Source organism: Alnus glutinosa, chromosome 1 (assembly GCF_958979055.1).
Source record: "Alnus glutinosa chromosome 1, dhAlnGlut1.1, whole genome shotgun sequence".
In the NCBI taxonomy this organism is placed as follows: Eukaryota; Viridiplantae; Streptophyta; class Magnoliopsida; order Fagales; family Betulaceae; genus Alnus; species Alnus glutinosa.
Window position 1 is genome coordinate 2,282,390 of NC_084886.1, and position 14,549 is coordinate 2,296,938.

General features: G+C 37.7%; 3 protein-coding genes across 3 annotated transcripts; 1 reads left to right on the forward strand and 2 right to left on the reverse strand.

Annotated features, from left to right (window-relative positions):
* The first annotated feature begins 92 nt into the window (after positions 1-92).
* Positions 93-744, forward strand: LOC133858796 (uncharacterized). The gene has a single exon (XM_062294253.1). The coding sequence runs from the start codon at positions 265-267 to the stop codon at positions 442-444; it is 180 nt and encodes a 59-aa protein (XP_062150237.1). The 5' UTR covers positions 93-264; the 3' UTR covers positions 445-744.
* Positions 745-3,452: 2,708 nt separating this feature from the next.
* Positions 3,453-7,615, reverse strand: LOC133865312 (F-box protein SKIP14). Its single transcript, XM_062301699.1, has 2 exons — positions 5,873-7,615; positions 3,453-4,864 (listed from the first exon to the last, which is right to left on the reverse strand). Exons 1-2 carry the CDS (start codon positions 6,815-6,817, stop codon positions 4,391-4,393), a joined length of 1,419 nt encoding a protein of 472 aa, XP_062157683.1. The 5' UTR covers positions 6,818-7,615; the 3' UTR covers positions 3,453-4,390.
* A 1,297-nt stretch (positions 7,616-8,912) lies between these two features.
* Positions 8,913-13,669, reverse strand: LOC133865319 (uncharacterized). The gene is made up of 6 exons (XM_062301709.1): positions 13,347-13,669; positions 13,108-13,244; positions 11,929-12,281; positions 10,672-10,768; positions 10,302-10,583; positions 8,913-10,112 (listed from the first exon to the last, which is right to left on the reverse strand). The coding sequence occupies exons 1-6, from the start codon at positions 13,486-13,488 to the stop codon at positions 9,105-9,107; spliced, it is 2,019 nt and encodes a 672-aa protein (XP_062157693.1). The 5' UTR covers positions 13,489-13,669; the 3' UTR covers positions 8,913-9,104.
* Between the last annotated feature and the right edge of the window lie 880 nt (positions 13,670-14,549).

Consider the following 14,549-nt stretch of genomic DNA (forward strand, 5'->3'; position numbering starts at 1 on the left):
GATCAACGTTAAGAATCAAAGTGGTCAAAGCAGATTTGGTTAAAAGAAGCAAATGGTGATTTAAGAGGATTTCCTAATGCCGTTCACCCAAAATAACCAACTTGTTTCCAAGTTTATGCCTCCTTTGCAAAAGGAAGGACCAAAGCAGCAGCATAGCATTTAGCTTAAAATAAGCAAATGACTGTTGGAACAAATTTCTAAAAGCTGTCATCAAAGAGTTCTGGTCCAGGAAATGCAAGAGAGTTAGGAAAGGAAGGAGAGAAGATGGATTCTGGACTTTCGTGGGCTGATCAATGGGACTACGACAACCCCGACCCCCCGCCGCCTTCGGCATCAGAGAACGACAAGAAGAAGGGAAAGGATGGGTCTAAAGGGAGCAAGTTTGGGAAATCAATATTAAACTTCAAATGGATGAAAGATATCCGCAAGAAATCTCAGAAATAACGTGGACCGCTGAGGATCAAGAAGCCTCTTTGTTGCACAAGACACAATCCAATGTCATTCGTTAGGCTTGATCCTGCTATATATTAAGCTTCCGCTATTGATTCAACAATGGTTGTTTTTCACTTTCTTTCTCTGTTAAGAATAATCTTATTCACTTTCTTTCTTTGAATGTCCTCACCTTTTTAACCTTATCAGATCAGTTCCCACATGCCCACATAGTTATGTACTTTGATTTTTATTTCAATGTAGAATGTTTTACATTTAAATAAAAGGAAAATAGAAGCAAACAAATTCTGAGTCTCTTTAGTTGAATTTTAATTTTTCATTTTACCAATCTGACAAACTCAACCCAGCCAAACAACAAAATTAGAGACCCACAAAACTGTAAAACAATTCCCAATATTTGTAGAACCCGCACGAAAGTTATTTGCTGGACTGTTAACAATTGAATGTTCTATTGACATAGATTCATATATTAAACTACAATTTGGTCATAGTCATTTGAATAAACAAGCAAACCAATTGCTTATGTTGTTACCGATAACATAATAAACACTATCTTAATGCTGCTTCTGAATCTAAATTTTGCAATTGCTAAGGGAATGACTTATTTGAAAGGGAGTGAGAGTTTAAAGGGCTCATATGTGACGTTTTTATAGTTTAAAAACCTCAATTGCTCGTATGCAACTAGAAAGAAATTCTTTAACGAGTTCAGTTCAAATGTAGAATACCTATTCAGAAGTTTTCGCAACTTAATCATGTATGACAAAAACAAAAATACCTGTACAAACCGACAAAGTAACCCCATCTCTATCGGCCCAAAGATTAAAATCTTTGTAATATTTTGAACCATTCATGAACATGACAACAAATATGATTAAAACATTTATGGCTCCCATGTAAATAAGGAGCTGTGCGACAGCTACAAAATGAAAATTTGATAAAATATAGAATAAAGGAGGTAGTGGGGATTTGAATTCCCCTGAGGGTAAGATATTACAAAAGGAAGTTGATCATGGATTATCAATAAATCGAGAATTGATTCTTCCTGGATCGATGCCCAAGCGGTTAATGGGGACGAACTGTAAATTCGTTGGCAATATGTTTACGCCGGTTCAAATCCAGCTCGGCCCAATAATTGGCTGATCCATCATGAAATGATAGAACCCCATTTGTTGTTCCCCAAAAATGCCAGATTAGGATGCAGAAGAATATAAAAAAAAAAAAAAAAAAAAAAAAAAAAAAAAAAAAAAAACTAAGATTTTCTAATATATTTTATTATTGTTCATTTGCTCTCTTTAATTTGTGAGATAAAGTTGTATTGTATAAAGATATAGGTTTAATATAGATCAATCTACAATATGTATCTTCATAGATATTAATTATAATTAAATCTGCTCTTCATATATAAACTTGGGATTTGCGATCCCAAGTAAGATCGGTGTATGATCATGAGATCCTTTTCTATAGATAGGAAGGGCTGTCGCACAAAATGTACTTTTAAGTAATTGCTTCATAGATCCTATATTTATCTATATGAAGAAGAAATCATGTAACGAAAGGGATTAGTAATAGAAATATATGTCCTACCGAGACAGAATTTATAACTTGCTATCCTCTTGCCTAGCAGGCAAATATTTACCTCTGTGGAAAAGGTGATTCATTCGAATCGACCTGTTCTAAAAAAGTAGAGGCATTTTGAATTGTTTGTTGACATAGACAAAGTCAAGGCAAACCTCTGAAATTATTTTAATATTGGACCTTGGACTCTTTGGGTCTTTCTTGACCTAATTAGAAGGTTGGGGCTTTCTAATTTTAAATATATAAAGACAAAATGTATAACCTAGTTTTTCAGGATCTAATGAAATTCGTTAGACAGAATCATTGCAATGAAATATCAGTATTTGATTGATCTAAGTTAATGTAATTTATTATTTATTAAAATTCTCTTTTGGTCAATCGTTGAATTGAATGAAATCAACTTGAATGGGCATCATTCTATATAACAATAACATCTTCTTCTATTTTTATAACTCATTCAAGAATTGTTTTTGATCTAATCTGCATTAATCATTAAAAAAAGGTAAATCCCTTATGATACCCCAGATCCGGCTCGATTATTGATTTGCGTTTTCCTAATGATATAAAAAAATCCAAAAGGATGCATAACTAAACTAATAAATATTGATTCTTTTCAATAAAAAATTAAAAAATCCTTCTTAATTCCAATCATAACGGTAATTATGAATATATGTAAACCCCATAATATAACTTGTTACGTACACATATATTATCTAAATCTAATCAGGTATTCTATCCAATATTATTACTCTTAATAAAAAAAAAAGAAAAAAAGACACTCTTCTTAAAATATCCCATATACATAGGCGGGAACTGAGGAAGGTATTAGATTTATCCCAACGGTAGCAAAAGTAACAATAATGTTTCTAACGGGATGATTAGGCATTACTTCTATATTAATAGGTATATTCTATCCAATATTATTATTTTTATACTCTTAATAAAAAAAGAAAAAAAAAACGAGAAAGTTGTTTGAAAAAAAAAAAAGACAATCTTTTATTATGATATAAAGTCGATATTCTAATACGATATATATAATCTGATATGATATACATAATAGGCATGCTCTGCTCTGGAACGGAAGGAGCCGAACCTCCGAATACTGGGACCAAAACCCATTGCCGGTTGCCTTACCACTTGGCCATGCCCCTCATTCCTATATTATAAACATATAAAAGGGTGGATGTAAGAATCCACAGCCGACCATATCCTTCAAGTCGCACAGCGTTTTAAACTATTTAAGCCAAAATACCAAATGAAAATAGATCCTAGATAAATGGAATTTGTCGTTCCTGAATGGTAGTTACATGAGTGCAAAAGTGGCAAGGAAATTGATACTCGTGCTGCCATTTCGTTTCATCTCTTTCCCTCAAATCCTGATCGAATGGCAAGCAAAGTTTCCACCTCGTTACCAAGACATCAAAGCATACTAGACAAGTTTATTTCTTAAAATCATACCAAAAGCTCTAACAACAACGTTTGGAAGAAACAACAGCACTTTTTGGCATGGAAAGCTAACATATTATAGGGTTTGACATTCATAACTGAGGGCAACAAGAATCTTCCTCCAAAGGAAGAAAAAAAAAGAACAATGCCCATCTGTAATGTAAAATAACAATCAACAACCATAGAAGGTAAAAATTAATTGTCTCCACAAGCGCACAGTTCTCAGACTCCCTAAGCTCAAGGAGGAGATATCCTGCCCAAGACCAAGGTACAGCCCACTTCAAGGAATCGGATACATGATTACTTCCTTCAGCGGTGCGGGGTACAAGTTATGTGGAATGATAGTCAATACCATAGAACACACCTTCCACTCTGTTCTCTACAGCATCGCACTCCCAGCACAGAATGCTGAATAGTCAAATCCCCCTTCTACACCAACTCACCTAACACTTTCGAATATCCATGAGTGTTATTCAGCAGAATCACCTAATAACATAAGATACATCATCTTGGACAGTGTACGTGGGTGGAGACTTTCTTCAGAATATTCCTTCCATTCCTAATTTACATTTTCTTTTTATTTTTTATTTTTTTTCTTCTTTTCCCTCCCTTTCAACGACAGACATAAACCCCCAACTCAGATGATACCAAACGCATCCCACCCAAGTTCACAACCGCACCCATAGGCTGACATAGTTACTCAGAAGGCAATAGTGACAGAAAGAAATGGAACCATACTATTCTAAGCTACCTTACATTTCTTGGTAGCTGTCCAGATAACCCATCTTGCCACATATCTCATCCATAATGTGCAACCAGCAGAGATATGCAGGTGTCAGTCTCTAGCCATGAAGACAGAAGCTATAACCCTGTTCATGGAGACCATCAGTTAGAGGTACCAACTATCATGCTGCCTCTCTTAACACTTCAGTGGTTGTTTCCCACATTCGGAGCAAAGCAACTCCAAACAAAACGTTTCCTCATATTCACTGTCATTAATGCAACAGCCACACTGAGAACACCGTAGTATGCAAATTGTGCATGCCCTGCATACCTGATTCGCATGTTCTTTCCCATGACAACCCTCAGCTGGGCAATCATAAACAAGCCTCAGGTTCTGGCATCTTGGGCACGTTTCAAGATCAATAGCACGATCATCATCACAGGACAGATAAATGTTCCCTCTGCGATAAAAATGCGGCTTGTGGGCATTCTGCTGTATCTGGCTATCCATGCCTAACAAAAACTTCAACTCTTCATAATGCTTGTGTGCCACACCATAAAGTCCACCAATTCGCAAATGCTTCACTCCAGGAGTACCCACAGACTTGAAAGCCTTCAAGCAACTCACAATACCTTCAATACTGAGTCTTGTACATCCTGGCACACTCAACTGCATACAGGAAGAGCAAGTTTAGCAGTGTATCAATTTAATGCAACAAAACAAATTATATGCTCAAACAGACAATTCATGCAGTAAAACACTGGTCAAAACGCCAAAAAATGTCCACACAGCAACAAAAGTAGGTATCTACAGTTAAGCCTAGTGCCACCAATAACCAGTTGACCCATCCCTGCATCATGAACCTAAATTTTTTATTTTTAGGTTCAGTCCTCAGATTCTCTCTATGCACCCATTATTGCATGCACAGCATAGAGTAACATCCCCCCCCCCCCTCTTTTTAATTTTCGTTTTAATAAATAATACTCAAGCTTAAGGTGAAAGTCTTGTCAATTAATTCTAAACTTACAATTTGGTCATTGTACTTGGCTAAACAGAATGAAATGCAATAGCTCAACTTCAGACCTCTAATCCTAACATCAGACTGCATGAACCTGATTCAGCTTGGATTTGATTAAGTTGCTCCTATTTTTGCTTGTTATGTAGAAAGACACATGGACACTTTTCTGTGTAATAATATCCACTTCGAAAAACAGCTAACCAAATATAAAAGGTAAAAATGTTACGCCACCTTTAAGACAAATTCTGAGAGCACCTCTTAATATGATAACTATGCAATTAACATTATATCTAGAACTGTCACAAAATGCATGTCCAGAAGACAATCAACTCTAGGAACAGAACAAGCAAAATTTGAAGAGAAGACAGAACATAGAAGTAAAGATCCAGGCTGTATAAGACAAGTCAGACTACTTTTATCACTGTCATTGGTGAACTTTTTAATAATACAAGGTCATGAAATTCAATTTGAAGTTTTATTGAGAATGGACCTAGAATTATTTTAGAGTTTTCAATGGGAGGATAAAGGCTTCCAAAATGAAATAGAGACCAAAAAAATAAATCATCCCAATCATACAGACACATGGATAAAGACGGTAACAAAGACATGAATAGATCAACTAATCTGATAGCTGCATTGATGAAATGAGTCACACTGACCTTGGTAAGCCTTGGATTACTTTCAAGCACGCGTTTCAGACCATTATCAGTGATCTTTGTGCACTCCACCAGGCTCAAGCATTGGAGACTACCTTGAGCTCTATTAGTTAATTGCAAAAGAATATCATCAGTGATCTTCTCATTCAAAGGTTGATCAATGTGTATACTCCTCCACAAAAGAGGGTCACCTCGAACTGTAGAGCGCAGAGATCTACACACAGTTTCAACAACAAGGAGATCCCGCTCACTCACATAACCAAGGGCTAAATTGAAAGCTGCATGAGGAGCTCCTATATCTCCATCGGAACAAATCCCATTGCCCTCCCAACAATCTTCACCTTGCTGGCCAGCAACTCCAAAAGTTTCATTTCCCAAACCTAGAATGTCATCCATGTTACAATCTGATCCAAAATGACCATGGCAGGAAGCATCACGAACTTCCTTCATCCCTGAACACCCACCAAGTCCACTTGCCACATTGGACTTATTATCAACCTCCATAGTCCCAGGGAAAGCCTGGAATCTCATAGCATTGTTCCAAATAAAATTCAACCCTGCAAATAACTGATAGCTATCATTGCTTGCCCCAACCTCATCCCCACCATACCCACCAAAACCACCATAATCAACCTCCAAGTCTTCAAGCCAACCAGTGATTGCTGTAAAAGTGGTACTTATATCCATACCAAAGGGATCTGAAGGCAAAAGATCAAGAACGTCGTTTGATACCGACTCCTGTGAGCCACTCCTATCACATCTGTCCCTCCCATAATCAAATGGATCATCAACTTCCCGGTTCGAAAGCCAAGACTTGCCGAACCCATCTCCATTCTTCTCCGGGAGACCCTCGACAAGATAACCATTAGCAATCCTAATGGGCGAAACCAAATTGTCCTCGGCCAGATGCGCAGGAAAGATTGGTCGATGCGAAAAGTTCAAGGCCATTGTATATATAAACCTTATCCCAATCTCTCTTTACAGAATATATGACCAAACCCTAGATTTCTTTGAGTCTTTTTCCGAAAAACACAAGGTTTAAAAATAAAAAATAATTGCAAAAACAAAAGAAAAGGGAAAATTTCCCGGGAGATCTAACAAGAAAAACCCTCGATTTCGGATGGCAAACTAAAACGACGCACCAAAAATTTCACAGAGTTTCTTGCGAAGAACCTGAAATTAGCTAGAATGGAATAAAAACGATGCCCTAAACGAATATATCTACAACATAAGAATCAATCAAATTTCTTTTTTTTTTTTCTTTTCTTTTTTACCCCTAAGCTAACCTGATCAAAACTAGGGTTTGCAAATTTTACACAAAAAAAAAAGAACAAAAAAAAAAAAAACGAGAAGACTATTCGGATCGAATAAATGGATAAGCAGTGGAGCAAAAGACAAATAAAGAACCTGAATCGGCGATGACCAAATCGAATCTAATCGACAATGATTACCACGACGATGGCCGGAAACAAAACCCTAATTTATTTGCCCACACAAGGAATACAATCGACGGCAAGAGCGGAGTCTCTTGGTATCGAATCCTCGCAGAAGAAAAAGCTTCTTTGTTGAATCTATGAAGTTTGGGGCTTTTAGGGTTTCTGTCTGGTCGGAATTCGATCCGAAGAGCGGCGAGCCCGTCGATCGAGTTCTCAAAGAAAAGCAATAGCGAGAGGGGGAGAGAGAGAGGGAGAGAGAAAGAGAATAGTAAAGGGCAAAAAGAGATATAAAGAAAATAAGGAAATTAGAGAGTGAGAAAAAGTGAAGGGCAACGGTGAATTGTTCAATTTAGGGGATAGGAAAGGACACGTGTCGGGTGCAAACAATGGGTTACTCGTTCTTCGCAATGAGATGTGGCGGGAGACGGAATTGTTTTTCGTGTGTTGCGCGCCTTTCGGTGCTCCTGATTCCTCGGCCTTGGGAGTATTGCTTTGATGCTTTTGTTTTTTACGGGATTCCTGTGTTTGTGTCCGTTCGATCTTGATCCGATGGGCTGGATTATCGTAGTAAGGCGGGGTTTTGGTTTCGTGTTGAATTGGGTTTTAGGATGTTTAAGAAGATAAAAGATGGCTGGCTGGCTGTGACGTGATGTGCGTCAAAAGGGTCAAAGATGAAAGATGTGTTTAGCTTGTGTGAAGCGTCTGACCTCACCCAATCCGTATCGCGTGGGAGATTTTATTGGATAATTGGATTTTAAGGGAAAATATCCGACCCGTTCCCTCTCTCTCATTCCCCTTTTTTTTTTTCTTTTTTTTTTTTAAAAAAAAAAAAACTAATAATTGTTATTTGATTTAGTTTTTATTTTTATTTTTTTATAAGTAATTATTTGATTTAGTTATTGGTACATCCCTATGGTAGCTTTCACTGTTTCAAATTTTTGGGTTTGAAATCCGTGATTTTTAAAAATATAGTTGAGTGTATGAAAAAATCGCGATTCGGCATTTAAAATCACATATTTATTATCATGCAATTTGAAAAGGTGATTTTTTCACTTTTTTAAACCTTTTTTTTTTTTTTTTTTAAATGCACTATCAAACAATGTATTTTTTACTATTCTGTTTAAAAATACACTGGCATACAAAATTACATGACCAAATGGGACCCCGACTCTCAGAAGCAACTAAGTTGGGATTGGTAATGGGTTCAAAAAATTGAAGCCCAAGTAAAGGAGGAAATAAATATCCGCAGGGGAAGTCTGCTGTCCCAGTTTGTTTAGCCATATCAAACTATTTCATTCTTTGACCGGTTTTGGTTGGCCATTACAAGTTCTTTTTTAAGAGAAAAATAAAAATATTATTATTAACATATCATATCTGTCACGGCAAGGAACGGTTGGTTCCTTTCTGACACTAGATAGCTTGAAGTTCCGGGAGACAATCTCCAAATCCCTAAGCATCTCACAACGGGAACCCTTGAAGACAAGGCATCCGACGCTTTGGTCAAAGGTAAACTAATTTAGGTTCGAAAACAGATTCTGCTTTGTGAATGCCGCAAAAGCCAAGTTAGAACGACAAAGCATTAAACGAAATAACCAGTAACAACAGCATAATAGAAAGGCATCACGACAAGGCCAGTAAGTTAAAGAGTGTTCTCTGATTGTTCCAAATCAAATCCAAACAGAACAGAGGCCAAAGATAAATTTCTAAAATCTAGGCTTAATCCCGACAGATGAAAAGAGAACTGAAAAAATCTGCAGCAACTCAAAAATTTTCAACCAAAAATTATGGATCCTTCCTAGTTAATTCCTAGACTTCTTTCTAGACGACTTGGATGAAGGCTTGGGTTGCTCTGCAACTGCATTATGTGAGGCTCCTTTGGAGGAGCCCCCTTGGCTTGATTTTGTGTTTGAAGTGTTGGAACTGGCACCAGAAGTACTTGATTCCTGTTTTTCTCTAACAACTGCACCCTGAGATCCTCTCACCTGAGCTGCTCTCTTATCCTTCCTCTTCGGTCTGTAACTCGACCTCTCTCTCTTGGGGAGCCACCTTTCTGGATCTGGTGGAGGACCTGCGTTTGCCGGGTCAAACCCTTTAGGGTACCTCGGCTTCCTCTTTCTCTTCTTCTTTCCTTTTGCTTTACTCTTCCCCTCCTCATAGGCCTCAGTGACCCCAACATCAGAAGCACCCTCGACATGCTTCGCTCCAGAAGTCCTCTCCAAACCATCCACATCAACCCCCTTCAAACCTGGTAACGGCTTCAGCTGCTTCTCATAAACTTCTGCCTTGTTCACATCCACACGAGCAACCGTAGTTACCAGCCCAACCAATGCTTCTATATTTCCCTGGCTTTTTACAAGCTCCTCATATAAACGGGCAGCATCCTCTTCAAGGCCATGCCTGAGCTTGAAGGAAGCAGCCTCTTGCATTACGACATTAAGCTTATTGTCCTCAGTCATGGCATTTGACCACCATTTGATTGCAGAGTCAAGCACAGCAGCTGCACCGTCAATATCTCCAGCACGCTCCTTAAGAGACACAAGGGTTGCAACGGTGGCAGGCATGTGCTGGACATCAGGTATCTTAACCAGGGACTCTGCCGCAATATGGGGATGGCCAGCAGCAGCAGCAATCTGTGCCCTTGCTAGGAGAACAACCTTGGATTTATCAGGGAACTTTTCGGCAAACTGTGCCAGAACTTCTTCTGCTCTCCCAGCCTTGTTCTCTCTCACCAAAATAGCAGCTTGAAGCAATACAGGCATCACACTGTCAGTAAACATGCCAGGCAGTGCAGCAACAAGTTCTCGAGCCTGTAAAAGTTTAACAAGAAATAGAGTTCATCATTAGTTTGTTTTTTCCCTTTCCCTGCTTGTATTTGCTTAGAGGAAAAAAAGAAAAGAAGAAGGAAATCAGCAGCACCTAGAGTTCTTCGCTTTGGTACAGAACCACAGGGAAGTACTAAAAATAAATTAGTTAACTAAAAGGAGAGAATTCAAGACCTGATCCAGCCTATTTGCATGGAGAAGTAAAAGAACCCGATTTGTATATATTGCTTCCCTTTGTTTTGGTGAAAGCTTCAAGTCAAGTCCACGAGCAAGCTGAAAGTTCTGCGAATCCTTCTCTTTCAGCCGGTCAAGTTTCCTTAGACTATCAGAAACCTCTTTTGCACCTTTAGACACAATAAGGTTGTTCACTGCCACTGCTAGTGATGATTCGTCTGCCAAATCTCGATTAATAATATCTGTGTAAGCTTCAATGGCCTCTTGTGCGTGCCCAAGGAGCTGATGAATAAAGATAATTTGCATTACTTGCTGCCCTTGTCATCAAAAGAAGAAAAGATCCAAGTTTTATATGACGTAATAATCTCACCTGCTGAACATAGGCCAACTGGACAGCTATAGGAGCCAATTCAATCTCTATTTCATCATCAGGCAAGTTCTCTTCCAATAGCGTTTCCTGACCAATTCTGACAACAACAACAAGCACATTAGCGTCCATTACATCATCACTGTTCTACAGAATTTTTCCCCCTTTTCCAAGTTCATGCATGTGCTCACAGTTCAGTGAATCTCAATTCATTCCACACTGAAACCCTTGTTTCCTTCATATTCAGTGGAAACAATAAAAAAGAAAAAAGAAAAAGAAAAAGAAAAATAAAGTGCGTATAAAACTATCAGCATAGATCCCTCCATCACTTTCTTCACAACATTTAAGATTAAAAGTGATGATGTTACAATACAGGATATGATTTCCAGACTCCAAACATAACTTATTCAACTGAATGTAAACTCCTCCCGAATCAAAGTTATTTCCTTTTGAATGTCAACTTCCCCAAGTACTATTTGTAGTTACAACCAAAATTTAAAGAGAAAAGAGTTTAAACCATCTGCTGCAAATGGCAAAAAGAGAACTTTTCAAAAGATGCGCAACCACGATTCAGAAACAGAATACCAGGTTCTATGAAGAAGCATTATAGAATCCTAAAATGTTAAATATCATTATACATTATAAGGAACTGCAATATACAACACCAAGTAGAAGTTTCTTTGCATTGAAGATTACAGATGGCTCTTAGTCCGAACCCTTAACTTACTTCTACAAGCAGGAATCTCTCTCTTTCAATGGGGTCTGTCTCGCCACCAAAAATGAAGAAATAAAGGACTTCTATGTACTCAGGTCATATACAAGGGGAAAAGCCAAAACCATGACCCAAATAGACCAAATCAGACCTCAAACTTTAATATACTATCACAACACCGAGCAGCGGGTTTGCAGTGCACAATATAATCACACAGCAAAAATGAAATGAACAATTAAAGAACAAAACTGAGTTCCCATTAGTCCAAAATAATCTTAAGAGCAAATGGTTTGCTTGACTAGATGCTGCTTAACAAAGTTGCCGTAATTCAAATCTAAGCTCTGCATGTATATGGTCATATAAGATTTCTGTAAAGGTACTGTTTACAAGATACTAGCAGCCACATTCAAGAAAGCTGCAGATACACCAAACTTAAGCTTGAGAAATAATGCAGTAAAGAGAGTACTAAGCATCAAAAAATAATATGAAAGTTAATTTTTGAAATTATGATACTATTCAATAAAGTTGAAAGCAAAATAGTACATTACCTTCGCGCTGAAAGCAATAGTTGTTCTGCATCTGTGTACTTGTTACTTTCAATTAAAGAACAAGCAGTGTTGAATGCCAACTCAAAACTGCTAGTTGCTTTGACTCTAAGTGTATCCATCATTCTTTGCACTTCAGAAGCCCTCCCAGCGGCAACCAAACTAGCAACAGAGTTTATTTCTAATGATTCAAACTTGGATTTTTGAAGCTTGTGATAAATATCCATGCAAGCATCCATTTTTCCCAGACGATACAGAATCTGAGACTCTAACAGCATGGCTGTAGAATTCCCCTCTAGGCTTTTCAAGGACTCCAAAGCTTCATCGAGTTTGTTTTGTCTGTATAAGCAGTATGCCTATTTAGAGATAGCAAAAGCAAAATAAGAACATCATTGAGGCATGTAAGTATGCTCTTGGAGCATTATATACAACCAAATGTAAACTTGAAAACCCCAGATATATTTGTGGAAGAAAATCCTTAATGAAATAATATGTAATGGTCCACATTGCTGTTTTCATTTGATTGAGCTCATATAAGGACCACAGACTAAAATACAGGAAAATTGGGTGTTCCATCTGATATTATTCAAACTACTAAGACCGCATGGAATTGAGAGTGGAGAACGATTCAACTAGAGTGAAAAATTAACATATGAACAAGGAAAAGAAAAAAACTTGAATTGCACATTAACATGAAGAGAGAGAGAGAGGGAGAGAGAGACACCTAAATCCAAGGGTACTTCACAATTCACATCACATACCAATCACCAATCTTGCCAAATTTGTAGTTCTTTTCCTGTCAATTTTCTGACCCGACAAATTATAGGATTTTTATAAAATGAGAGAGAAATAAGCTTCCACAAAACTAAAGACCAATCACATACAGCATGCGCACACGCACTCAATATGGCAATATTATGGTAAAACAAAGACTTCAAACTTTACTTTCCTAAGGAAGTAATCAGCTTGTGAGTTCCTATTTCATTTATTGTCCGCTCTTTTCAGGCTAGGGTCATTATAATTCAAGGCAATGCCTAGTGATATAAAATCTCTCTGTTTTCTTAAGAATTCACCAATGTAAGGTTCATCGAAATTTATTTACTGCAATGCATTCGGCTTCAACCAACAGAGGACAACAGATTTAACTGCAAATACGGATAAATTGTTCGAGAAAGCAACTACCTTGAAGAAACTGAAATCAATCGGAAACTTCTGCGAGGACTGAATCGTCGAGATAGCGTCCTCGATCTTATCGGCCTTGATCAACGCTACAACCTTGCACCGAATCGCGTCCTCATCACCAGGTGCGATAGAGAGAACTGAAAAGGATTAAAAAATACATATACAAATCACACATTAAGACTGAATAAATAAACTGACGAATTCGGAGAAGGAGACGAGCGTGAAAGTGAGGATTGGACCTTGATCTGCGACTTTGGCCGCTTGTTCGAAATCGGATCGTTGGATGTGCTTGCTAAGGGAACCGAACAGATCTTCGATAGGAGGGGGAGGCTGCGACGGCGAAGGAGAGGGTTTCGCTTTGTCCTTGGGCTTCGGAGCCATGGATTTTCCAGCACGTGAGAGCTTTGGCTATGATTTTCTCGCTTACCAAACAGAGGAGAGAAAAAATAAAAACAAAGGGAGATAATTGAACCGAGACGGAGGCTCAAGTGGAGATAGCTGATGAGGTTACGGCTATCTTCGGTTTTGCACCCTCCTGAGTCCTGGCCTTACTTCTCCCTGTTTCCCCTTCTTCGAATTCGGGTTTGGTAAGAACCGACTGACCCGCATTACTGTCATCCTGGCCCATCCTTTGGCGAGCTTGTGTCTTAGTGCAGGCCCGGGGACTAAAAGACTTTTGGGGCCCTGTTAGGGTATTATCTTTATCTACTACAGTTTTCTATAAAATAATGACAATTGTATGGTAAACCAATTATCAAGAAATATGAATAAAATGTAGTTTTATTGAGATATTCCCTAATATGGATGTAGAGATAAAATAATGCTTTCCCCACTCATTTTACTGTGTTAATGTTATTGTGCTTATCAGTCCTTAAATTATTGTTTATTAAAAAAAAATTAAAAAAAATTAATGACTGATGGACACTGTCACATTAACCTAGTGAAATGAAAATTGAATATTTATAATTACTTATAGGCCGAATTACTCAAAAAAAAATCCTTTAAATTATTCTCATCAAGTTTCTTGATACCGCAAATGGAGGATGCTATGATTCCAATAAACTCTTTATATAATTCTTAAATGAATAACTAAGAAAAGGGTTTTCATTTGCTCTCCATCTGCATGATATAGTGAATTTTTTAGCCCAGACAATTAAATTGCAACCACTTACGATTTAAACAAGTTGAACAAAATCAAAACAGTTCAATCTTTAGTACACATGAATGTAACACAGCCCATCTCACGACACATCAATAAGTATGAGTAGTAGTGGGTTGGTAGGTGATATCGGATCATATTACAGAGACACGAAAAAGACATAACTACACTGTCGCCGGTGAACTACCATTCACCAATTTTCAAAAAAATAAAATAAAAAACTACCATTCACCAAACTTCAGTGTTAGGTAATGTGCCCTATAGCAGTTTTTTTTTTTATTTA